Source organism: Rattus norvegicus, chromosome 6 (assembly GCF_021556685.1).
Source record: "Rattus norvegicus strain SHRSP/BbbUtx chromosome 6, alternate assembly SHRSP_T2T, whole genome shotgun sequence".
Classification (NCBI taxonomy): domain Eukaryota; kingdom Metazoa; phylum Chordata; class Mammalia; order Rodentia; family Muridae; genus Rattus; species Rattus norvegicus.
In genome coordinates, this window is record NC_141539.1 from 13,483,246 (window position 1) to 13,509,539 (window position 26,294).

A 26,294-nucleotide genomic window follows, 5' to 3' on the forward strand; every position below is an offset into this window, starting at 1 on the left:
CTGTCTGGTACACAGTAAGCAGCACTACATTACAGCAAGGTATTTCTGTTGTTATAATCATCCCATCGCTCCCACAGAGGCGTCCAGGGCTGGGTGGTTTTGGAAAACTCTTTATATCCGGACTTATTATCTACCCCCTTCGGAAAAGGTGGCTGTGTGCACGCAGCGGGCTCCGAACATCTCTCAAGGCAGAGAGTAAGACACCCGAAACAGGATCTGGGTTTGGAGACTGGGCGGGGTTCTCCCTCCACCCCATCAGGGTGCTTTCCCGCCCCAGCACAAGAACCCAGCCCAGCTAAACCAGCCCTGCTGCTAAAGCCACAGGCTGCCAGGACTGGATGGGGCCAGTGTCCGCCACTAGCGAAGAAACTTAAGGCTTACCGGCCTCTTCTTCGACCTACCTACCCAATGCTCAACAAACGCCTCGGTCTAAGTCTGCTGTGGACAGAGCTTGGTCTCAATTTTATTTGAGGGGAAAATAAGAGAAGACACAGAGGAACAAATTTAACACGAGGGAGTTTCGGCAGTTTAGGGAGGCAAGGGTCCGGTCCAATGCACTTCTCTGATACCTACAGAAACCTCCATTTCACCGTAGGGTTACCCACGTGACCTTAAAAGGCAGAGAGCACAAACTTTTCTTTCTCTCTCTTCTCTTCAAACACCCAATCTGCAAAGCGATTTTCTCTTGGGACAGACGAGTTTCCTAACTGCCTCGGCAAGCTGAAGGGTAGCGCCCAGTGCCGGCTCGGGACCGTCGGTCGAGTCGCGCTTCCTGGACGAGGCGGTGCTTTTCGCGCGTTCGCTCCGGGCGAACCTGCCCTTCCCTCACTCACCGGTGTCCAGAGAGATGAACCTGCCGCTCGGGCTGCTTCGCCGGTTGCTACTGCCGCCGCCGGAAATGCCCAGCACCTGCAGATGCCGGACCAGCTGGAACATGCGGTCCCACTGGCCCTCAGCGCGGCAGCGCTCCATCTCGCTCTCCACCTTCAGGTGGGTGCCGTGCGCGCCCTTCGCAGCCATCTTCGAGCGGGTGCTGTCATGGGAGGTGCGGCAGAGGAGTGGAGACCAGGCCGGGGGCGGCGTCCAGGCTGGGGCGCACTCTCCAGCAGGCTCGACCGGAGTGCAGACGGCATCCGGGGCCCGGGTGGCAGAGGGGGCCCGGGTAGCGGCTGGAGACCCGCAGCAGCAGCAGCGGCGGCAGCGCCCAGGGCACCGCCTGGAGCCTCTGGACTGGGGCTGCGGCTGCGCGACCCCAAGCCGTCCAGAAGCAGCCTCCGCCGCTGCTGAAGCAGCTCCTGACGCTGCTGTCGCCGCCGGTACTGCAGCTGCTGCCACAGCCCCCGCCCCGGGCCTGGGCGTCTCCAACAGCGGAGCCTCCCCGGGCTGCGGCTCCACCCCCAAGTAGGCGTGGCTATCCCTCGCCGGGTTGGGCGCGCGAGCGGCCAGCGAGGCCACAGAAGCCAAGCGCGTGCTGGGCGATCTCGGCTCGCCCTCCGCCGGACCCCCGCCGCTAGCTGAGTGCTCACTTTAATGCTGCGGGGAGCCCGGGCGCCCGGGGGCGCCTCGCTCCCCGTTCCCTCCCCATCCCGTTCAGGACTCTCGGCCTGGGGTCCTCCGCCCGGACCGCCCGGCTTTGTGTGGTGGCCCCGTCACCACCACAGCCTGCGGCACGTCACAAATCCGAGGAGCGGCTTGCGGAACAGCCCGAGTCCCGGGCTCTTGGGGATCCCGGCCGGATGCAACGCGCCGCACCTGCGGGACTGCGGACAGACTGGACGGGGCAAGTCCCTAAGCTCTTAGGATGTCCCCAACTCGGAGAGGGCTTATGCTTGTTTTAACTGCCGCACTCCTCTTTCCACCGGACTCCCTACTCTGGAGGGATCCTGAAAGAGGATCTCAGCTGCTTTTCCACTTACTGCTACTTCATTTTGGTGTCTAAAGACTGATCAGAACTGCAGGGAGCGCCCGACTCCGCTCTGCTTGGCTCTGAAGCCAGCGGTGCCTAGAAGTTCAAAGGACTCAGGGCGGGGCTTGGAGGGAAGAGCCAGGACAACCCAGGCTAGAAGGCGAGTACCGTGACCCCGCCCTCGGTGAAACTAGAGCTGTCAATCCAGCCTGGGAGTTGAGGATGTAGCTCAAACCACAGCCAACTCTGAAAATCCCCAGGGCCTGAACTCAAGTCACTTGTTGTGAGGTCCAGTCCGAAATTTTTCGAGGATGATAGGGTCAAGGCAAGCTTTTCAGTAGACTCCCAGAAGTCCAAAACGGACCGCTGCTGCTTCCTACCTCTCCAGGAGGTCTCGTAGCCAGGAAATACTCAGCCTCAAGTTTCGGAACAGACCAAGATTTTCAGGTTTATCAGAGCACAGGCTTCTGACGCCCATCATCAGGGCCGGTCCCCATCAAAACCCCAACTATTCCGTGTGACCTAAATGAAGCCCCCTTCCTTCTTCCCTGGAAGTCCCCGACCCTGTGTGAGGAACGTAGGGTTACGCAGAACTAGGTTTCACCGAGGCGGCGGGAGAGTGGGGGATGGGGGGAGGAGGAAGAAAGAGTGAAAAAGACTGACTTGGGCGTATTGAGATTGCACTTTCAGTTTACCTAGCCAGATTGTTCGTGGGAGTTACCCCTGGAGCCGCAGAGAACAGCAGAATTGACAGAAGGGGGGAGGGTAGACTGACAGACACAGGAAACCCCCTCTTTCTTCCCACTCCTTTGTCACCCACGGTGGCAAATACTAGGGGACTGGCTGCAGAGAGCTTTGCTACTTGTCTGTTTGACCCTGTCATCATCAACTTGAGTATGGGCACGGGAGTTTGGGGGGGGGGACGCAGAGTTCATGCTTCAGGTACAAAGCAAGTGTTCCTCCACATGCCTGATCACACCTCAGCTTTTTTCCAGCAGCGCCAAGTCCCTCATCTTCTAATCACCAACATTTTTTTTTCCAAGAGAGTGAAAACCTATCGGAAAAAACAAACAAAGCAGTCACAGAGCTCTGACAATTAATAATGTCTGCTGAGATAAAAGGCAGACAACAGTGGAGTCCGTTGGACGTGGTGGTGCACGCTTGATATCATAGCATTTGCAAACTAAAGGCAGGAGGATTAAAAAAAATTCGAGGCCAGCCTGAGATATATAGCAAGATAGTTTTTAAAAAGTGATGTTATTTTTTAAAAAAATCTTGAAGCTCACAGATAAGAATTTAGGATAAATTCTAGTCAAGACTGCTCTTATGCCAGCTTACCAAAGCTACTGGCCAACATCATGATGGTCTCCCAGTGATTGTATTGCTTCTCATGGAGAAGAGCCCCAACAGTGACACTAGTGTTTCTAAGAAAGAAAATGAAGTTCGTGGGAGGAAGTATGAGGTGAGGGGACAGGTTCATATTCTGTTTGAAACAGGTCTCACTATGTTGCCCTGCCTGCCCTGAAACTCGCTGTGTAGACCACGTATCCTGACTGTTGATACTAACGGTGTGCACCTCCACAGTGAGCAGAAGTGTGCACCTTATAGTGAGCAACAGAAGGCATGAGGAGTGAAAGCAGCCCGCAGAGTGAGAGCTCTGACTGCATCCTTCGAGGCCGCCTCTAGCCCGGCGGAGTTCAGTCAAGAAGATAAAGGCTCAGCCAGACCGTTTATGTACTTGGATCTTGAAAGGTTTATGATACTTAGGTAGGCCCAGAAGCACACAGTATTAAAGAGCTATTTTTAACTCCCCAAAAGCCTTGGATCCACTGGTCACTAGGGACTTGGTTAGGTCAGTAAATTTCAGTAAATTCAGTAAAGGTGGGATCACGCTGCCTGTAGTTGTTAGTGAGAGTCAGAAACCCTTGTAGTTGCCTTCTTTCTCTTCTGGGAACCTTGGGGTGCCTGGTTTTCTAAAAATAAGGGTTTATCTCTGTAGAATAAATCTTACCTTTCCTTACAAATTAACCTGTGTGTGGCACTCTTAGGTCCTCTCTGAGCTAAAGAGGTAAGTGGGGGGTGGCTCAGTCTTACAGGTCTCCTTCTTTGTAGGAGTCCAGAAAAGGTCATCCACAGTTGAATAAGAAGAGTCCCAGGGAACATTGTGGCCCTTGGGAGCTTGGTTGGGCACTTGGGAAAAGGAGAAGGGTACCCCAGTGAGTCCAAGACACAGAAACCATGTCGATTTCCTCAGGAAAGGGCAAAGAGAACTGTCGAGGGTGTTGTTGTTGTTCCTTGTTTGTTTTTAATCTAAAGAGACACCAGGAAAAGCACATGACAATTGTGAAGAAGCCCTGGGACCTCATAATGACATCTGATTAGGCGCTGGGGGCAAGTAGAGAGTATCTTCTTGACAATATCATCGTACCTATGTCAATCAATAATTTGAAAGGATGTCTTTTGATCTTTAGGGGCTCATTCTCTTGTGGGTTTAAGGGTAAAATGTGAACTGGAGCGCTCTTTCTTGTGACTCGCCCCTCTCGAACACCCACTTTCAGTTTCTGAGTCCTTGGGCTCTTTCAAAATATCCTGCCTGTTTCGGAGGCCTGGTTGCAAGGATAGTTCTCACTTTAGCTTCTGCTTTCATATTAAATCCCTTTATGGTTTGAAGCTACTCACGGAAGCAGAATAGCTAGAGCACTCCTGCTTCCTGACCTGCTAAATGCTACCTATCCACTGTCAGGTCCAAGGCTCTCCCTGAAGGCTCCTTTGACTCCTCTCTTAGCCAAATGGGAAGATGGCCTTCAACAGACCCAGACCAAAACCCATGCCATCCTAAACCTTATTTTTAAATGAAATTCAGTTTCTTTTAAGTCACTATAGAGGATCTTCCTTTGTTTTTTTATTGAACTTTCTGCGTCTGAAGTACCAAGTATCAAATGCACTAATTAGTATACCTTGATGATATACTCCCCAAACAGTGCTAAATTCCTCTACAGTGCACAGCGGCTTTAATTGAGAATGAAATCAAAACTTAACTGGACCATGCAGACTTTCTCCCTGTATTCTAATGGAAGTTTATCTTTAAGAGCTAAGTTGTGGCATCTGGCTATCCAAGAGAAAGGAAGGGCCAGAGGGAGAACCGGATGGGGTGGGGGCTCGCAGGGTGGCAGGAGAAGAGAACGGAAGGGTTGAACTGTGGTGCGGGATGACCTCAAAGATAGTTTTCTGCTGTTGATGGTTTATTTTTGCTTTGGTCAAGGAATCCATTCACAAATCACTTTGGAATCTGATTCCTTTGGGTGCTTCCTTACGCTACTATAAACAAATGAAGACTCTTGGGTGTGTTTTTATTCCCCTCTGTTCTAATGCACCTCTCAAGTGAATTTTGTTCATATCAGAAGTTTGTTGAAGTAACCGCTGTAATTTTAAATTCAACCCTAAACTGTCGTATCATAGAAGGATGCAATTTAGAGAGTCAGGTGCACACCCTTGCATGTCAGATGTCTGGTCCAGACAAACTACAGCTCAAGGAAGGCACAAAAGCATCAGACCCTGAGGTTGGTGGGACTCGGGCTCAGGGGCTCAGGGGCTCAGGGGCTCAGGGGCTCAGGGGCTCAGGGGCTCAGGGACTCAGGGACTCAGGGGCTCACAGCCAGACATTTCCACAGTTCCTGCAGAAAGAGCGTTTGGAAAGATTCTCCTGAACTCGCTGGCAAAATGAAACAAGCTTTAAACAAAGATACAGTTTTCCCCATGGCAGTCAGAATTGATATCTGGTCCACATTTGTCATGCTGGATGCTTCCTCTGTGGATGCACACTAAACCGGGAGGGAACAGGAGGCAGACAAGCTGTGGCTGTAGATCAGACACCCTAAGGACATGGAATGTAGTTAGGGATTGTGCTGTTAGTAAAGAAATAGTGATTGTAGGTTATCTTCTGGTGTCTGCGACTTCACTAGCCCCGAGGAGTGGCTAGGCTTCCATTATCAGGCACAGTTTACCTCTTGAGAACAGGTCTTAAGGCCGATGAAGAGTTGTTGGTTACTGCCAAGGTATGTGCACCACTCTTAGGATTGTGGCGCCATGCTGGTCATGGTGGTTCATAAGTGCCATAGCCAGGAAGAACTGTGAAATCCAGTCCTCAGGGAGATAGCAGTCAGGTCGGCTCCAGCTCAGGGAACCCTGAAGTATATGTTGTTTTCAGCAATATGGACTTGCCTCCTACCTGTGGGGGCCAACTAAGGGCCATAGTAACAGGTGTACATTTTACCCAGATAAGAAATTTAATCTACACTCCACTCCACTATATTACACTTTATTACACACACACACACACACACACACACACACACACACACACACACTATAACTATAGTTTAAGTGAAAATTTTGTGTGTAGACTTGGAATTACATGCATTTTAGGACTTATTTTTAGATAGTTAATCATATGGTTCCCTATTTTTTTTCAGACATCCATAGTATTATTTTCCTCCCTGTCTTCTGTATTCTTCCCCACCTTTCCATTTCCCCACCAGACCTCTATTTTTCTTTTTATTTCTGTAATTCATTGAATCTAGTTAGTGCTCTGTTAGATGCTAACTCATTTTGTTGGCTGGATCATGTGCAGGTCACCTAGCTACTGTGAGGTCATTTGTACAGTGGTCATATCACGTCTGGAAGAGAACATTTCATAGAGCCCTCCCTCTCCCTCCTCTGGCTCTTACATTCTAACCACTCCTCCTTCCAAGATGTTCCCTGAGCAGGTGTTCCCTGAGCAGGTGTTCCCTGAGCAGGTGTTCCCTGAGCAGATGTTCCCTGAGCAGATGTTCCCTGAGCAGATGTTCCCTGAGCAGGTGTTCCTGAGCAGATGTTCCTGATGTTCCTGAGCAGGTATTCTCTGGGCAGGTGTTCCCTGAGCAGGTGTTCCCTGAGCAGGTGTTCCTTGAGCAGGTGTTCCTGATCAGATGTTCCCTGAGCAGGTGTTCCCTGAGCAGATGTTTCTGAGCAGGTGTTCCTGGGCAGGTGTTCCTGATCAGATGTTCCCTGAGCAGGTGTTCCCTGAGCAGATGTTTCTGAGCAGGTGTTCCTGGGCAGGTGCTCCCTGAGTAGGTGTTCCCTGAGCAGATGTTCCCTGAGCAGATGTTCCCTAAGCAGATGTCCCTGAGCAGATGCTCCCTGAGCAGATGTTCCCTGAACATAAGCAGATGTTCCCTGAGTAAGTGTACCATTTACATCTGAGCACCCCATAGTCACTTATTTTGCCTGGTCCCTAGGAGTCTTGTCTCACTTGAACTGCTCTCAGTGAGCTCAATCTGTACCCCGGCCCTCCTCTCTCCTCTCTCATGACCTCTCACCTTTCTCAGAACCAGGCTAGCATGTGTTTCTAACACAAGGGACCGCCCTATAAATTCTTCAAGTCCTTATCCTAGAATACAGAAGACAGAACCAGGTAGCTTTAACGCGTTTCCAAAGAAAATTTTCCTACAAAACATCTTCTGTGACCTCCTCTCATTGACTTATTTTCTCTCTCCGATGAGAAACTTCCCTAAGAAGAGGACCAAAAGAGGGATGCCCAGATATGGGAACTCTCATTAGAAAGTTTGTCCTTTCATTTATCCCTTCCTGTGATACTTCTGGCCTATCTTGATACCTCCATCAAACCTTCAAATTTATCAGCCCATAACTTAGTGAATTTTTATAAACCCTAATCTTCTGTTTTTAAAGTTATTGCATGCTCTCTGCCTAAATTGTGGTTTGAACGTCCACAATGTGGTAAATTCAGTTCACACAGGTTCACCTGCATCTTGTTTAACCTTTGAATTGCTTGAGGATGCCTTCAACTGCAAGTAACGGTCATAAACCAATTAAGAGTCCTCTCCCGGATCCAAGATTAATGCAAGGAGGCAGCTGCTGGTACTGGTTCAACAGCTCTGCAGCACTGGGCCAGACTTTCTAAGGTTGCTCTCCGTTCCTCTTCAAGGTGGAAGGGGACCACCTCTCTATCCCCATCTCTGAGAGAAACAGCTGTAGCAGCCACCATTCAGCTATCAGAAAAGCAGATTTCTCAAGTGCCACGTGTTCTCCCTAGAACTGCGCCACTTGGTCCTCTAGCAGGAGAGAAAAGATGGAAAGATCTCCAATGTGTTTAGCTTCTGTTGTAACGTGGGCAGGACGGAAGGGGGTTTGCTTTGTGCTTGTCTGAAATCCATGCACATTCCTCTTCTGTGAACTTGCACCCACAAAGGCGTTAGCCCTAGTGTCTCACCAGTTCCTACACGTCCTGGGAGTCCAGGTTCTCTCTATACAGAACGCAGGCCCTCATTTTAGGCCGTTTTATGTTGCCAGAATAAAATTCCCAAGTCTAGATACTTTCTAAAGGAATGAGGTCTATCCTGGCTCCTGGCTCCAGATGTTAGGAAGATCTAGAGTGTGACAGCACCGCTGGCCTTCTGAGGCCTCAATTTGAGGCCGAAAGTGGAAGACATGACAAGTTGGCCCTTGCAAAGGAAACAAAACCTGAGTGCAGCTTTCTTTATAACCGCCAGCTCTCTCGAGTTAATTAATCCAGTCCCACAAGAATCAACCATCCTCCAAAGACATTACTCCTTCTTAATGACTGAACACGTTTTAAAGGTCCTCCCCTAACACTGCCATAGTGGTAATTAAATTTCAGCCTGACCTCTGCAGGGACAAACCATATTCAGATCACAGCACTCCCATTTCAGCCCTAGCTACAGTTTCCAGGAATTTAAGCTAAAGAGCCTTGCTAAAGGATGGGAAGTACCAAGGGTCGTGGATTCGTGGGACAACGGAGCTCCTGTGTGCTCTGTCTCCTGGAAACACCTTGGTTGTATTGGACAAAGAAGAACATCGGCATTTCCTACATGTCAGCCGTTCTCCTAGACAAAACAGAAATGTGAACATGTGTGCAGCAAAAAGACTTACATGCTCTACAGGTTCAGAGTAGAATTATTTGTAACCGCCTAACACTGGAAGCTTCCCTGGGTGTCCACTAGTAGCACAACAGTGTGCAGTGTATACACACACACACACACACACACACACACACACACACACACACACCGTGGAACGGTGTTCAGAAATGAGACGGAGTGATTTTAAACTCCACCAACATGGATGGATCTCTAAATTTTGCTGAGTATCTGAGTATGCTGAGTATCTAGCTCTCAGTAGGCAGAGGCTGGTGGGTTTCTGTGAGTTAGAGGCCAGCTTGGTCTACGGAGAGAGTTCCAGACCCCTCAGGGAAACACAGCAAGACTGTATCTTTTAAAAAACATGCTTAGCAAAGGAGCCACAGACAAAAGAGTATGTAGTGTGTGATTCTATTTACAGGAGAGAAATAAACTAATAAAAGTACCTTACGGTGTTAGAAGGCAGGGTACCAGGTGCCTCTGGAGAGAGTGACATTTGGTTTAGTTTAGTTTTTTCAAGACAGGGTTTCTGTGTTGCCCTGGCTGTCCTGGAACTCACTTTGTAGACCAGGCTAGCCTCAAACTGAGGGCTCTGCCTGCCTCTGCCTCCCTAGTACTGGGATCAAAGGCATGTGCTGCCACACATGGCATGCTGGTAATATTCCAATTCTTGTTCTGGTGCTGGATCTTATGGACACATTCAACTTCTGAAAACTCAGTGAATTAAAGTACAATTTTTAAAATGTGTACATGTGTTTTGAATGCATGTATGTTTGTGCATCGCATGGGTGCCAGTGGAAACCTGAGGAGTGCATCAGATCTGGAACTGGAGTTACAGATGGTCGTGAGCCACCACGTGGGTGCTGGGAACTGAACACACGTCATCTGTAAGAACAAGTGCTCCTAACCACCAAGCCACCTCGTCATCCATTGGGACATTTTTCTGTGCACGTAATTTTCTTTGTCTATGCTGTACATAAACACAGTGTAAATAAGCCTGTGGGGAAACCCATTCAATGTGCAGTGAACAGATGGCAAACGCTTCCTTCCATTCAAAAGAGCAGAGAATGGAAAACACAGTCCTTCAGTCAGCAATTCACCCCTACTGCCGACAGGGAAATAAATACAGGGGTTTCTTCAGGGGCAAGGGGGCTACTTCTTAGGAGGAGTGCAGAAGCCCTGCCCTAATCTGTCTTCTAATTCTACAGCACACCGGTTAGTTGCTCCTGGCTGGAGAGAATCCTGGGGTCTGGGGAGTAGCATAGGGGTGAGCAGCAGCAGCATGTTGTCGACCAGGCTTGAAATTTGAAGACACACGATTCAGAAATCTATTAGCTGTCTGGTCAATGTGTAAGTAACCCTGCTGAAATAGCTCACCTAGAGTCCTTGAATTGCCTTGTATTAAATACTTCATGCTTTCCCGCTGTGAGCAGATTGCCACAAGATACATGCTGAAAAGCAGCACTGTCTGTAATGACTGCAAACTGCATTTCTCCTCGTGTCCACCAATCCTTCACTTACAGTTGTGAACCAGAAACACGGGGGGTTATAAGTGGAAGTACTATCTTCACCCCATTCTCCTCGCCCTGAAATCCTCTCCATAGACAATACATCATTTTCAGGCAATTCAAAATCACGTCTGTGGAAAGATACGCTACCGATTTGCTGTCTAGTTGCTGCTCCGGGCTGCAGTCTTGTCTCATAATAAAGATTTTTTTTTCTTTCTCCACTTGTGCTTGTCGGGACTTAAGCACACAAAAGAAATGGGTCATTTAAATCCCACAGCAGGCTTCAGCTCATGTGGCTCCTGGCCAGTTCAATTCACGGGTTGCAGACCAAGAGCCTCTTTAATCTGTACTTTCAAACCCAACAGCTTCTAACCTAGATTTGCCGTTCCTTTGAAGGATTTTGCAGAACATTACTAACAAAGGTTGACATTCGCCAATATTCTGGATCATTCTCTTAGAATACAACAGTGTTTGACAGCTGGACTGTGTTCAAGGTCCAGCAAGAGACCGACAGCCACTTAAGAGTTTCACAGTTGTTAAAAAGGGTCCTCAAATTTCCAGTTCCACCGTCGTCAGTTCCCTTAATCTCTACTTGGATTTGTCCCCAAGTTGCTGGACAGCCACAAAAGTCACAGAGGTGGTGTCTCAGCCACGGACCAAGCTTGGGCAGAAATGGATGGAAGCAGACAGATCGTGTGCAAGCCATTTCTGGGACACCCTTAGCAACTCCATGATGGCTCCTAGCAGTAGATCACAGGAAACTAGGAGAGGGATAAAATGTGTTTTAAAGCTTTATATTTTGATAGCACAAGGAGATTTCCTGAAAGATTGTATACAAAGGCAATGGAATCAGAAGACCTCCAAGAATTCAACTCGAACAACTAAGTGAATATCAGTGACATTGCTACAACAGACAGGCCTGGCAGAAACATGGGTTTGAGGATAAGGATAAAGTTCTGCAAGGGGTTCTTCAGCCTAGAATGCCAGGTAGCTTTCAAATGGAGCTGACAAGGAGGTACCAGGAATTACAGGGAAAGACGGCTCACTTGGGAATGTTTTGCCATCCAAGCAAGAAGACCTGAGCTTGGCACCCACCTAAGAGCCTGGCATGGTTGAAAGTGTCTGTAATGCCAGTGGTAGAAGAGGGGCTCGGAGACAGGAACATCCCTGGAGCTCACTGGCTGCTCAGCCAGCCTTGCCAAACTGATGAATGCCAGGTTCACTGAGAGACTGTCTCAAAACACGAGGAGGACAGAAGAAGGCATTCACTGTAGATTTATGGCATCCATACGTAAGCAAATGCCCACACCCACATGGACACGTACAAACATCACATATACATATAAGACCTTGAGAGTTGTCTGCATACAACTGGGTTTTCAAGCGTAGGACTAGATGAAGTCACTGGATGAAGGCACTCTGCCCCTTGGCACCCTTTTATTTGTACATCGACAGAGGATGCGACCCTGGTCGAACAGATAGAACAGGCACAGATGTCGGAAAACAAAAGGAAATGCTTACAAGTGTGGCTGTGCCTTAGGGCTTTATTGCTGTGAAGAGACACCATGACCATGGCACCTCTTATAAAGGAAAACATTTAATTGGGGATGGCTTAGTTTCAGAGGTTTAGACCATTATCTCGGAGGGAAGCATGGCAGTGTGCAGGGAGACATGGGACTGAAGGAGCTGAGAGTTCTACATCTTCATCCACAGGCAGCAAAAGGAGTGTGTGTGTCACCCTGAGCATAGCTGGAGCATAGAAGACCTCTAACCTGTCTCCACAGTGACACATTTCCTCCAACAGGGCCATACCCACTCCAACAAGGCTGTACCTCTTAATTGTGCCACTCTCTACAGGTCAAGCATTGAAACATGGGAGATAATGGAGGCCAAACCTATTCTAACCACCACAGGATGTTTGAGTGCAACAAATAAACAAGCCAGAAGAGACCCCTGGTTTGCCTGGAGATTGCCTTTTCAATTGCATTATGGGAAAGAACCAGAGGACAAATATCTGTGCAGGTAAGAATGGTCAGGCAGAAAAGATGGAGTACCTAGCTTGGTGGCAAGTGCTTATTAGACAAAAGTCTGAGCCAGGCTGTGGTGGCACAGACCTTTAATCCCATCACTTGGGAGGCAGAAGCACGTGGATCTGCGTCTGAGGTCAGCCTAGTCCACAGCAAGTTCCAGAACAGCCAGAGCTACACAGAGCTCCTGTCTCAAAAAACCAAACCAAACCAAACCAAACCAAACCAAACTAAACCAAACCAAACCAAACAGAAAGGTAGGTCTGGGAGGTGGAAGGTGAAGGACAGAGGATCAGGAGTTCCAGGCTACCCTCAGTCCAGTTCCTAGTCACTGAGTTTCTTTTTTTTTTTTTTTTTTGGTTCTTTTTTTTCCGGAGCTGGGGACCGAACCCAGGGCCTTGTGCTTCCTAGGCAAGGGCTCTACCACTAAGCTAAATCCCCAACCCCAGTTACTGAGTTTCTTAAAGGGCCATAAACTACCTGTATTTATAGCTCCCAAGACAATGGAGCGTAGGTAGAATGCAGTCTGGATGGAGGCGCAGAGTACCCGGAACGAACTGGATCAAACTAATCTAAGCTTCAGAATGAGATGGAATGTTGTGTTAATATCTTAGGGACTAAGAGGTTTTTCTCTCCCTATAGGATAATGTTGAAACCTTAATCTTGGAAGTGGGACAAAGGCGGTGCTGTTGGCCAATTTTCAAGGCCTCAAGGAAGTAGGGAAGGCTTTGATATAATCTCTCTCCCCTTTTGATGTAGGAGCAGCTAAAAAAAAAAAAAGATTATGTATCTTCATGGATACAAAGGAGAGAAGGTATTTTAAAATGTACAATCCTGTATCCATCTGGATTTATACACATTCACTGAAAGACAGTTTTGTTAGGAGTAAAGGGCAGGATCGTTTTTTGAAAGTATATTGTCTTCTCTAGAAAAGAACACCCGGTTTCGGCTAGGTGATTAAGAGCACTGGCTTTTCAGTCCCCACCACCCACATGGCACCTCACAACTGTCTAACTCCAGTTCAGGGGATCCCACACTCTCTGGTCGGACACCAATGTACATAAATTTAAAAAGTAAAGAAAACAAAACCAGCCGATTTCAGGAACTTTACTAGCTGGGTCGCCCATAAGTCTTGGAGCTTGAGGCTGTGGCTCAGGAATAGAGCAAAGAAAAAACGGAAGCAGGTCATTCATGGAAACGCAGGGTCCTTGGCGGGCACCGGCTGCCTCATTGGACAGGAGTTAGGGGTTTTACACTCTTCTTCGGTGTGAAGTGCGGGGAGAGGGGCAAGAGCACGGTCAAAGAATAGAGAAGGCGAGGCTGGCCAACCTCTGAGTCCGCTCCTCCGTATCCTGCAGCCCAAAACTCCTGTGGTGCCTCTTCCCGGGGCTTCAGGGTTGCCTAGCAACTCGCACGCCTGGACGCTCCAGGGCTAAGCAGCAGGGTGTCGCCCTCAGGAGGCAGATCCGGCGCGCCAGCCACAGGGGACACGTGGACTCAATGGATCGGGCCGCGCAGGGGGCGGGGCCGACGGCTCCCGGGGAGGTGGGAGGCTGTGCGCCTGCGCGGCTGACCGAGGGGCGGGTCCGGCGTGCGGAGAAAAAGCGTCAGGGGGACGGCAGCTGGCAAGGTTCATCCAGAAGTGCTTCGCGACTGCGTCAGGGATTATCAGGGTGAGCGAACCGGCGGGCGGGAGGCCTGACCCTTGGAGCAGAGGTCGGTCGGTGGCTCCCGGGCCTGGGACTCGGGATGGGAGGCCAGGGCGGCGGGGTGGAGGATGCCGACCGTCCGGGCACAGTGGGACCTGTGGCCCACGGCAGCCGCCTGTCTTCCGAGAGGGTTTCGGGGCCAGACGTGTCTGGCTGGCGGAGTCCCGCGCTGCTGTTTTCGCTCACCCCATTCCCGGGCGTCTAAGTGTCTGGCTGTAGGGTCAGCTGTGTGGACTTGTCACGTACCCCGGCTGGCCTAGAAGCACGAGGGCCACAGGCGTTACTCCATCTGTCCCTGGCTCCCCATCTGCCCCTGGCTCCCCCATCTTCCTCGGGGCAGACCCGCAGGTCCTGTTGTCTCGGCGGGGTTGGCTAGGTTGAGCCTGGGAGGTTAGGAAGACAAGGGATGCTCGTTTCTCTTGTTTTCCTTTTCTGGAAAACCTCCATCCACACATGTGCCCAAACCAGAGGCCTAGGCATCAATCTCGCCTACACTCGTCAAATACATTGAACCCATTCAGAACTCTCACTTTTCCAGACACCTTGCCTTAACAATCAGCTCCTCTTTCTGCTCCGTTGATATTTACTGATACTCTTCCACGTGTCCAATACAGGGAGCTAGAGACACGCTCTTGAAACAAATCTCTTATGCTCCTCCACCCTGCCCCATTCCCTGGTTCTTCTGTGGATTCTCTTTGCCCTTCTAAGCCCTTCCACAGGCCTACCATACCTGTGTGACTCACTGTCTTTGAACTTTACTCAAGACCTGTCCCTCAACTGAATATTCTGCAGCTACATTGGACCCAAGTCATTTCTGAGTTTAGGCGTTCACCGCCATATGTTCTGTCTATGAGGGGAATACATCGTTTTTGGTTGAAATATTTCTTCTCATGCTTTCTGTGGATGGGGGTTTATGTGGTACCCCTTGAGTGTCTCTTTGGTGATCTCTGTTTTGTATTAAGCTGTCATCTATGAGAGAGGAGTCCACCTGTTCTCACAACCCTCACAGTTCTGCTCTTCCTATGTTACTAGGCTGTTAGTTAAAGGGTAGCATGCTTTTCCTTTGGAATCCCCCAATGAACAAGTGGATCAAAATATTAAACACCAAATTGTTCAGGACAAATTCTCAACCTCAGCCCAGGTAAAGGTTTCTTTAACTGGGAGACTTATGGTTGGTTTTACTTCAAGAGCAAGGAGACAACCAGGACTAGTCAATTTTCATTGGCATTGGCTCTGGGTACAGGATAGATATCTGGGTGTTGTCAAATGTGAAAATTCCTAAGAGCCTCTGACTTAGAAAAAGGCTGCCAACAGCTGCTAGGAGGAAAGCTCACTCCCTGATAGGAATAATGACACAATGGGAGGAGAGGGTGGGCCAGGCCCTTCCCAGGAGCAGGCATGCTCCAAACGGAGAGCTCGGCCTAAGACCAGGGCCTTGGAGATGAAGTACTGTGCCACATCTCACCTTATTCTAACCACATTGTCCCAGGCCAGCTCAGCATTGGTACACAAATGAGAGGAAAAAGAAACATAGGAAGGAAGAAACAGACAAGGAAGCAAAGGGTGTTATCTGCAAGAGTCTTTGGGTTATGTCTGAGCTGGACCTAGAAGGAATGACCAGACACAGTGGCAACAGAGACCTCCGGAGCAGTGAGAGGAACCTTGTTGGAGTCAAGGCTCTGAGGGGGCCAGCATTGCTCTGTCAGACTCATGCTGCTCCTTGCGATGAACGTGATGGCATGGATTTTGTCTCCAGCCCCCTGGATGCGAGGGTGATCTGGTTGCAGCAGATCATACCCCATGGAACCAGGGTTAGTGGTGATGGTCTGTTGGGCTTAGCAATATCCTTTTCCTCTTTCGTTGCTCTGTGCGTCTCTCCCAGAGTTTCTCATTCTGTTGAAGATGACCTTTTCCAGGGGCTGAGGAACAGTCTTTCAGTCAAGAATATATAAGCAGTTATGCTAACCTATAAGTAAACTATTTATGGAAGAAATAAGATAGTCAAATTTCAAGACTCCAGGCCCATCAAAAGGAGTCAGCCTGTTTTTAGAAAAGGAAAATCAGTCTCCCTGAGTTGGATTTTTCTCCAGCTTGGCTTATGCCATGTCCTGAGGCCAGTGAACCAGCCAGGGAGCCCTTGGGGCTTATCTCCCAGGCTGTGTGCCCATGGCCTTGAACTGGAGCGTGCCTGATGCAACGTGTTCTGGGCAGCCAGGATGTAGTACTCTGTTTCCTTTAGACCAGGAACAGTTTAATCTGACAAGTGGCGGTCACTGCCTCTCGCTATCTCGGTGCTTTGCAGATCTTCCTTCCCATCTCCCGGGTCTGGTATTCCTTGTGCTTTCATGGTTGGGAATTTGCCGTGGCAAGCTCAGTGGTTCTGGGCTTTTATGCTGTGTCCACACAGTCCCTGTGTTTATTAACCAGTTGGTCAATGTCCTGTATTAAATCAATTGAAAACATCCCATAGTACACATCGCAGTTGGAGCCAATCGTGTTGCTAGAGGAAAGGGCGTCATGGATTCGGTGACCACTCAACTCTTTGTCTAGTAGACAGCTCCAGGGTCCTCCCCTCAATTATACTGACATCAGAATGTTGCTGCTGGCTACAGGCCTTGCCTCTTGATATATGAGTAGAGAGCAAGTAAACAACACTTGAAAGCAATGTGGCCTTCACACACACACTCAGGCACGTTGCCCCTTCCTCAACATGCACATATTTTAAAAAAATCTGGCTTCGTATCTGTGGTTATCCCTCTAGTCCACCAAGGCACACAAGCTGCGAACCGGTAGTCTATACCAGTCAGGTGCCCTATACTGAGAATGTCTTCCTATTCTAGTCTGGAAGCCAGGAACCAAATACCCTGGAAGAACAGGGAGGGCAGACTCGGGCCTTGCTAGGAGTTGGGCCTGGTAGGACATCTCTGCATCCCAGCACTTGGGAAGTAAATGTTGATGTTTAAGCCACTGTGAGTTAGAGTGACAGCCTGTTTTAAAACGGTAAAACAACAAAAAGCCAGGGGGATAAAAAGTGAGCTGTCCTGAGAAGACACTGAAGGTGACTGAGTCTGAAGGGCTGGGGAAGATGGATCCCTTTCTGCTCCTTCCTACCCCAAACTCTAAGATGTGGGCTCAGAACAAGTTGTTCTGCTCTGGCCTGGGTTAAGTGAATTCAGCATCGTAGACACTAGGAGGAATAACGTGAGAACTTGTAACCCTGGCAAGGACTAGATGCTTCTAAGTTGGAAGTGTGGTTTCTGACTCTCTTGACTTTTCTGGAGATAAGAATGAGCTAGAAATTGCCATTTAGTGTTAGAGAAGAATTATGGGAGAGATTATATGCATATATGGAAAAATTGTTTATAGTAGAATTATGGGAGGGGTTATATGCATATATGGGAAAATCATTTATAGTAGGTGTTTGGTTGGTTTTGGCTTGGTTGTTTTGTTTTCATTACCCACCGGCCCAGTGGGTAAACTGCATGTAGCTTAAAGACTGGAGTTCAGATTCCCAGCACCCACATAAATGCCGGACATGTGTGGCGGCTGCCAATGATCTCAGTGCTTGAGGAGGAGAGAGAGACAGAGATGAGGGTTAGAGGCAAGGTCACCAGCTGGATTAGCTGAGTCAGCTAGCTTGTGGTTCAGTGAGAGATCCTGCCTCAATGCATAAAGTAGAGAACAATTGAGGAAGGCACCTGAAGTCAACATGGCTTCCACACATATAGACCAGGCTGGCTCCAAATTCACAGAGATTGACCTGCCCCAAGTGCTGGGTTTAAAGAGTTGTTCCACCACATTCAGTTAGACTAGACATTTAGAAATAGTGGATAAGTAAAAGAATCACAATCACTCTTAATCTTTCAAATTCAGCACTATTTTGTATCAGTGAATTATGGGTAGACGTACTGCCTGCTCTTTTCATTTAATCTCTATTAGAAGCCTGGTACAGAATGATAAAATTGAATAATGACATTGCACAGTAGTCAGGCTAGATACTGCTTTTTAGCGCCCTGAAAATTATCCCTCTGTGATGGTTTGTATATGCTCGGGCCAGGGAGTGACACTATTAGAAGCTGTGTCCCTGTTCGAGCAGGTATGTCACTGTGGGTGTGGGCTTTAATACCCTCATCCTAGCTGCCTGGAGTCTTCCACTAGCAGCCTTCAGATGAACTCTCAGCTCTGCCTGCACCATGCCTGCCTAGATGTTGCCGTGCTCCCACCTTAATGATGATGGACTGAACCTCTGAACCTGTGAGCCAGCCCCAACTAAATGTTTATAAGACTTGCCTTGGTCATGGTGTCAGTTCACAGCAGTAAAACCCTAACTAAGACATAAGTTGGCACCAGGGACAGGGGTATTGATGGGTAGGCCTGCCCATGCTTTTGTTTGGAAGAATGTGGATTTGGGAACTTTGGATTTGGAAAGCAGTGAAATGCTTTAAATCGGGCTTAATAGGTCATCCTAGTAGGGATTTGGAAGGCTTGTTTCTGAGAGTAATTTGATCTGTGCTGACCTGGCGTAAGAGGTTTCAGTGGAGAATTTTGCCCTTGTCTGCCTGAGGCTAAGGTGAAGAGATTCAGATTAATTGCATTGACAAAGGAAGTCTCAAAAATGCCCATCATAGACTTTGTTCTCTGGTTAAGTCTCATGAAGAGCATTTTGAGTAAGCATAGCAAGCTGAAAAAGGAAAAATACAAAATAAATAGTTCAAGTATTAAAGGGGCACCAGGAAGTGAAATGGAGCTGGATCCTGTGTTCAAGGAGATAACAAATTAAGGGAGTGGGACTTTGGAGCAAGAGCCTACCAAGGTAAGTTTAGATCCAGGCATGGCAGTACACACCTTTAATCACAGGAGATAAAAGCCAAACAGATCTCTGAGTTCAAGGCCAGCCTGAGAAAGAACAAGTTCTAGGTGAAGAAAAGCTTAAATCCAGGAATGGTGTTACATACATCTTTAATCCCAGGAGACAGCTATGCAGATCTCTTGAGTTCAAGGTCAATCCGTAGGGCAACATCCAATGCAGCCAAGCTTAGGCAGTGAGGGAGTTAGAGAAGAGGAAGCTGGTGGTAATGTAATAGAACAAGGGGCCATGTTCCAGCTTGCAAGCAGCAGAACTGGACAACTTGGACATGTGGCTCTGGCTTTATAGGAGAAGGAGACTACTGGGACAGTTGGTGCTAGTTAACTGGAGCTAAGGAATTAGAGGTGATTAAGAGGAGGAGACCAGCAGCACTGAGGTGAAATCTTCGGGAAGTGTTTTCTGAGAGCACAAGCTGTGTTCCAGAGATGCCAAGGTTGCACCTTGTGCTTCAACTGAACTTGGTAATGTGTAAGAGTCACCCGGGTGGTCTGGTTTTGAAGGCATGAGGGGGTCATGGAGAGCAGCTGAGGCTGGGCACTGTGAGAGGCCATGGAAGGACATTGGTGAAGGTGCAGCCTCATTTGCATTTGAGGGCTCAAGACTGAAGGTGTCATGTAAAGGAGCTGAGGCCTGGCACCATGAAGAGCGCCTATGAGAGACTATCGGGGAAGCATAGTTGCTACAGAAGACCCCAGTGTATTGGAGATGCCAGGACCATGGGACGATCACCAAGAACAGCAGCAGCAGTGGAGTGGATCAACCTGAGTGCTAAGAGGGCAGAGCTGGAGAAGTGATGCCAGCCATTTGGAGGAGCCCAGAAGATCATGTGTGGATCCAGACATTGAAACAAGCTGTGACATTGAAGTTGCCTTGAGGACCCCAAGATGTTCGAGGTGCCAGAGCCATAGGATATCTCCTGAGGAAGGCTGCTGACAGGGAGTGAAACCAGCCCAGGAGAAAGAAGTTTGTTACCGTCAACAAAGAAAAAGGAGATGGAGATCTGAAGTCCACTTCAGTGTCAGACATGGAGATGCAGAGTTTGGAGTTTGCCCAGCTGGTTTCCTGTCTTGCTTTGGGGGTCACAGTTAAGTGATTGGATGAATCTCAGAAGAGACTTTGAACTTTGGACTTAGTTTTAAAACATCGTTGAAACTGCTGTAGACTATGGGGACTCTGGAAGTTGGACTAAATGTATTTTGCATTGTGCTATGTTTACGTTTGGCCCCTATACCGTTTGAACAAGTCTATGGGGGCCAGGCAGTGGAATGTGGTGATTTGTATATCCTTGGGCTAGGGAGAGGCACTATTAGGTGTAGCCTTGTTGGAGTAGGTGTGTCACTGTGGGTGTGGGCTTAAAGACTGATCCTAGCTGCCCAGAAGTGAGTCTTCCACTAGCAGCCTTCAGATGAAGATGTAGAACTCAGGTCTGCCTGCACCATGCCTGCCTGGATGCTGCCATGTTCCTGCCTTGATGACACTGGACTGAACCTCTGAACCTGTAAGCCAGCCCCAATTAAATGCTGTCCTTATGAGACTCGCCTTGGTCATGGTGTTGATTTACAGCAGTAACACCCTCCCAGTGGTTGCTGATCTTTTCATAGGGACAGATGATGGGGGATGGGCAAAATAGGTTGGGGAAATCTTTGCAAATGTCACAGGATGGCATACTCTCTCTGAGTACATTCTCTGAGAACATTCAGGATACCCATCCTAAAAGGGCCACAGACCTCTGCTTTCCAGTCCTTGGCACCCGGAGAAGACAGCAGCTTCAGAGCTGTCTGAGTTTAGGGCGAGCTATGGAGGGATCTGGAAATTAAGCTTTATCTTCACTGGTGAAAGTTTGGGGTCTTGAGATGAGGACAGCAGGCCATATTTGTGGTCCTCGGCTGTCTTCCACCTTCCAGTTTGCGTTGCGTCTCTAATCTGAGCCCAGAAGGGGCAGCCAGCAGTTAACTACAGTACCTCTGATGTGGTGTGAGTTGTTCTTCAGGAGCTCGCGGTGGCTGAGTTGTCCTAATTGCAAGTGCACTGAGATGTAGCATGAGTGTCTCTGTAGCTTTCTTTCCAATGTTCTCAGTATGGTTAAGTTTGAGACCCTCTCAGGACCCTGGCAGGTGGACAAGGTGAGGAAGGTGGCCTCCTCTCCACCTCACGGCTTTGAGGGCAATGTGTCCAGCGTGGGTTCCCTCAGCTTCCATGCTCCTTCTCTAGCCTGCCTCACTTCATCGCTTTCCATCAAAGCTGAGTCCACTGAAGCCATGCCAGCCTGTGACCTCATCTCTAGTCATGCCTTGTCAGTCGCTCCCCAGGAAGTGTCAGCCTCTTGGCTCAGCATGTTCCTGCAGGCTCAGCACCTGCCTCTGCCTGCACTTGCTCCCCTCAGCTGCCGTTGTTGTCCAGGCCTGGCTGAAGCCTCACTGGGTCTGTCAGCCTTCACCCAAGGAGATTCTTCAGAACTCCAAAGGGTTGATTTTTGCTGTTCAGAAACCCCTCATTCTGCTTTTGATGCACTCCAGTAGGAAGCGTTTCTCTCTGTGGGCTGCTGGCTTATACAGAACTAGTCTTTGGGTCCTTGTATGCTCTTGGATGACTGCTCAGCCCTCTGACATGAACAATGTGGACCTGTGCTGTCCAGTTCCGTGATGTTAAACAGTCAAGCTGTGCAGAACTGACACCCCCCCCCTTTCCTTTTTTGGAGACAGGGTTTCTCTGTGTAGTCTTGGCTGTCCTGGTAGTAACTCTGTAGACCAGGCTGGCCTCGAGCTAGAAGATGTGCCTGCCTTTGCCTCCACCTCCCAACTGCTGGGATTAAAGGTATGCACCAGCCCCCCAGGCTGACTTCTCTGGTACTGGGAGTGGAGCCCAGTACCTGGTGCATGGAACAGGTCCACCGATCTCCAGCTCCAGTCCCACAGCTGAGCTCAGGTCTAGTTCACAGTGCTCTCTGATCTGCAGCCTCAGGCCTCCCAGGATTCCCAGAAGTATCGTCAGCCCTTGGAAGGAACATAGCTCTGGTGCTATGTCTTCACCTTTTGTGTTTCCCACCACCTAGGTACTGGAAGCATGGCATCCCTGCAGCTGCTCAGAGGTCCCTTCCTGTGTGTTCTGCTCTGGGCCTTTTGTGTTCCTGGTGCCAGGGCCCAGGAGCATGGGGCTGGTGTCCACCATGGCAGCGTGGGCCTGGACAAGAGCACAGTGCACGACCAAGAGTACGTATTCAGTTGGGCCAGGGTCCTCGTCCCCATCATCTTCAGCTATAGCTCACAGGACGCCTCACCCACCCTCCTTCCTGTCGATTCATTGGGCTCCTGAATAGTTTCAGTGTTCAGCATTATCCCTCGGGATTCCTGGTCGTAAGGTACCTGTCGTCATCATCTAAACGCAGGGAGCTATTTGTCAGAATTTAGACTTTCTCCTTCACCTCTTGCCCACCCAACATACGTAGTCACGGAATCCAGACTATGATTATGGTTTCCTGATTTTGGCAAGACTCTTTTTAGTGCCACATTCGAACACTGAGTCTTTCCTGGCCACTAAGCTCCCCATTGGCTTTGTTATACTCTTTTTGTTAGTCTGAGACAGGGTCTCAGTAGGTACCCTGGCCAGTCTGGAACTTGCTATATAGACCAACCCTTGAACTCTCAGAGGTCCATCTGCCTCTGCCTCCCAGTAGTGGGATTAAAGGCGTGGGCTTCTATGCCTGTCTAGTCTTTATTTAGATTGTTAGTTCAAACATATTCAGATCAGTAAAGAGAAGGCACCTCAGTCCCACCCACCGGGTGGCTGGCTGTGCTGTGCCTGCCCCTCTGGTGGCCCTAGCTGTGAGCTGTGTTCTTGACTGGACTGTTTCAAAGCCCTTGTAAGTTTTGACATAGTCTGACTATTGGCTTTCAGGCACATTATGGAACATCTGGAAGGTGTCATCAACCAGCCAGAGGCGGAGATGTCCCCACAGGAACTACAGCTCCATTATTTCAAAATGCATGATTACGATGGCAACAGTTTGCTTGATGGCTTAGAGCTCTCGACGGCCATCACTCACGTGCACAAGGAGGTAGGTCAGGGGCTTCAGGTGGCAGTATCTGGGTGGGTTGGTGGCCTGCGCTGTGCTCCTGCCTCAGCAGAGCTGCTGAGCATCTTTCCCGTCAGCATTCGCTGGACCCCATGTCCCACCCCACCCTTCCCCAGAGAGGGAGGCTGAGCCTGGTTGGCCCAAGGCTGGAGTTTGGGGGTCGGGCCTAAAAACACGAGCCAGGTTCACAGTGTAGAGCACAGGCAAGAGGTCATTTCATCTGAGAAGGCGGGTGGCTCCAGGACCAAGGGACAGAGCTTTGGCAGTAGTGGGGGGTTGTGTCATACTGTGAGGTGCTTCCTGCTGTCCAAAGGCATGGTCAAGTAGAGATGCCTTGGGCTCCATGCTGGCCTGAGTCAGCAGGGGCGGACACTTACTCCTCTGCCTGGTGGAGGTGAGGAGGGGATGTGAGAGGTGAGAGGCCAAGAAAGAGCTGGTTGCCATGGGACTGGCCAGAGCTTTGTCACCTCCTCCAGCAGCCTCTAGGGTGGGCAGTGATTTCTCTTCAGCTGCATTTGCCTCCTCTTGTTTTGACCCCGAGGTGTTCAGTATGTCACTGTTCCCATTTTCTTAGGCAAATCGTGCAGAGCCTGTGGTGGAGTCGGGCAGTGAGCTCTCTGTTAGGATGGGCTAGGATGGGCGTAGAGGTCTCAGACTCTGACAAACAGTTCTTTGCAGTGTCTAAAAAATAGTATAAACAGTAATTCTTTAAAGGAGAAAGGCAAGGGCCTGTTCTCATTGCATCTTCCTATAACTAGCGTATGTGGTTTCTCTCTTGGACTTTGATGAATTGAGTCTGGATTCCTAGAAGCGGCTTGCACTACCTCGAAGGCTCCTAAAGTAGCCCTTTAGGCGGTTGCTAATGTCCTCTGTAATTCTGCCCCTCACTGTCTCTTGTACCTCTTGGCAGGAGGGGAGTGAGCAGGTCCCACCCATGAGCGAGGACGAGCTCATCAGCATCATAGACGGTGTCCTGAGAGACGACGACAAGAACAATGACGGCTACATCGACTATGCAGAGTTTGCCAAGTCGCTGCAGTAGGCGGCAGGCCCTTTCCTGTATGCACACGTGACCCTTGCTAATGTGATGGACATTCTGGTAATGAGAAGCAGCTTATTTCTGTCTACTGCTGCAGCGCTGGTAAAGCCTGTGGCAGTCTGTTAGACTGGGGTAGGAGGAAGCCACAAGGAATACGGAGAGAAGTGGGGCAGTGTCAATGTGTGTTTAAACCTGTTGGACAAGAGCTCGAACCTTCCGAAGGGTGGTGGGGTATCTCAAGCTCCCGGGAACCTGACTCTAGATGCCACTCTAACTTCTTGATGTTATTTCATGCTACCTGAAAAGTAAAGACAGTCTGCTTTGCCAAGTGGAGACTTCAGTGACGGTGGAGGGAGAGCCAAAAGCCGCGTATCTTCCCAGTTGGGTCCTGCTCTGGGCAGATGTGGTCAGTATGCTGTTCCCCAGGCATACAGCATCACGTCCTAAAGCCACAGCAGGAGAAGAATGTCACCCACGGAGTCCACCAGACACAGAGTGAAGACTCCTTACCCACTGGCATTTTGGAAGCGAAGCACCACTGGCCTGAATACTTAGCCTTTTCAGATCTTCAGTTTCCTTCACAACTACTGCCACACCCTGTGCTCTGTCATTTCAGCCCGAGAGAAACCTTGAATTGGGTGTGCTCTCCGCTCACCACCCACCGTTTGAGCTCCCTGACCTTGTGTTTTATCCTTGCTCCCAGGGCTCCCTTCTTGGCTTATGAACTATTAACTTGGTATCGCAGGTTTAAACTGTCAGCTGCTCTAGCCTAAGTCAGACCAGAAAAGATCAGTCATTAAGGGTGGTGGCTAACCTTATCCAAGTTTTGAAGGAATGTTTTTAAAATTACCTCTTTGAGCCTGAATATGATAATTCTTTTAATTTCAGGGAAGAACAGAAAAGGAAGAGCAGTAGTAGCTGAAAGAGAAACAGCCATAGGTCGTACTTTGCGTTGTGAAACGTCATAGACTTACTGTAAACGAATCCAGAATGATGGTGGGATCAGAAAAAGAAACTGAATCAAATTTGCTTTACGATGTATAGAGACTTATTTTCTTTATTAAAGTATTCTTGTAAGAAAACTTACGTATTTGTAAAACAGTTTTCTGTGTCAAGTATTTGTGCAATCGGAGCTGACTTGTAAACTATTCTTGTAAGATCTCATTATTTTGAAAGATTTATATAATGAACTCTGACTATCTGACAATAAAATGGATGAAAAAGTAAGGAGCCATTGACTTTGTCCCCAACAAAACCTTTGCCTACACCACATGGAGTCTGGGTCAGTACCAGAATGTATATCCGCCTTTCTCCCAGAAGCTGTGACATAGTTCACTGGACCCCGCTCTGTTTTGCAGGGGGACTCTCTGTTCAGAGTCTCTTTCCCCTTTAGCATTTTTTTTTTTTTTTATCCTTCTGAATGAACTTTTGAATCTTCCTCCTCCAGCCAGATTCTGGTTGTGACAGTACTCTCTGGGGTGGGCAAACACACTGACTTACTCAGTTATGGATCACATTATTGGAGTGCCCCCTGGTCCAAGTGTCAGAGCAGTCTCTGTGGCGTTTGGAAAAGGACACGCTTCCCTCTGCCCGTTGATAAGATTCCTCCCCCAGCTCAAAGGCCCCCAACCATGGCCCGGCTCTGCACCCAGAGCTCCTTGGAAGGATCTGACGTGGACTCAGACCTGGAGGAAGGCACCTTCCTGTCTGGCAGCCTGGGAGTCAGCAAGGATGGAGAAGGGCCTTCTCACTAAGCAGGAGAGGTACTCCCTTCATGGCCGCCTGTCCTTCATGGCCTCCATGGCCTGCCCCTGCTTGCCTTTCCTGATGGAAGAGGGTCTGGCACATTAGCCACATGGGGTGTCACTCACTCTGTACACCCCTGACATCCCCTAGCCCAGGCTGTACCCTCTGCCTGGGAAGCTACAGGGACAAGTGCACTGCCTTGTCTGTAGAATGGGGACATAACATTCCCTGGGAGAGGCAGCCTGGTGCAAGGACCGTAGAGGAGCTGAGTTCAGGCTTCAGGCTTCAGGCCAGCGGCCCCTTATCTGTGAAGCTGTAAGCTTTAATTTCTCGTCTAAAAATTAACTAAGAAGGGGATTAAGAAATCACAAAGGAGTTAAGAAAATAAGAGAGAGCCAGGGCTGGGAAGAGAGGTACATTGGTAAAGTGCCTTGCAAGCTCGATGGGCCAAGTTTGGTCGTAAGCACCCACAAAATCATCGTGAT

The 26,294-nt window shown here is 49.2% G+C and overlaps 2 protein-coding genes across 4 annotated transcripts in view; one reads left to right on the forward strand and one right to left on the reverse strand.

Annotated features, from left to right (window-relative positions):
* The window catches only part of Ttc7a (tetratricopeptide repeat domain 7A), a 103,377-nt gene extending 102,108 nt beyond the window's left edge, over positions 1 to 1,269 (reverse strand). The window contains exon 1 of the mRNA NM_001100756.1: positions 834 to 1,269. Within this exon, the coding sequence (NP_001094226.1) occupies positions 834 to 1,020 (187 nt within the window). The 5' untranslated portion in view covers positions 1,021 to 1,269. The remainder of the gene's footprint in view (positions 1 to 833) is intronic.
* Positions 1,270 to 13,980: 12,711 nt separating this feature from the next.
* Positions 13,981 to 25,290, forward strand: Mcfd2 (multiple coagulation factor deficiency 2, ER cargo receptor complex subunit). Of its 3 annotated transcripts, none has more exon segments than NM_139253.2 (4): positions 13,981 to 14,049; positions 22,005 to 22,161; positions 22,847 to 23,006; positions 23,935 to 25,290. In NM_139253.2, coding segments are annotated over 3 exon segments (438 nt in total). In that variant the 5' UTR covers positions 13,981 to 14,049; positions 22,005 to 22,015; the 3' UTR covers positions 24,067 to 25,290.
* The last annotated feature ends 1,004 nt before the right edge of the window (positions 25,291 to 26,294 follow it).

Bases quoted from the DNA above. Each gene is read 5' to 3' on its own strand.
- Mcfd2 (XM_087552257.1), top strand. From the start codon at position 22,016: ATGGCATCCCTGCAGCTGCTCAGAGGTCCCTTCCTGTGTGTTCTGCTC. The intron at 22,162-22,846 runs GTACGTATTCAG...ATTGGCTTTCAG, and splicing joins AGCACAGTGCACGACCAAGA to GCACATTATGGAACATCTGG. The intron at 23,007-23,934 runs GTAGGTCAGGGG...ACCTCTTGGCAG, and splicing joins TCACTCACGTGCACAAGGAG to GAGGGGAGTGAGCAGGTCCC.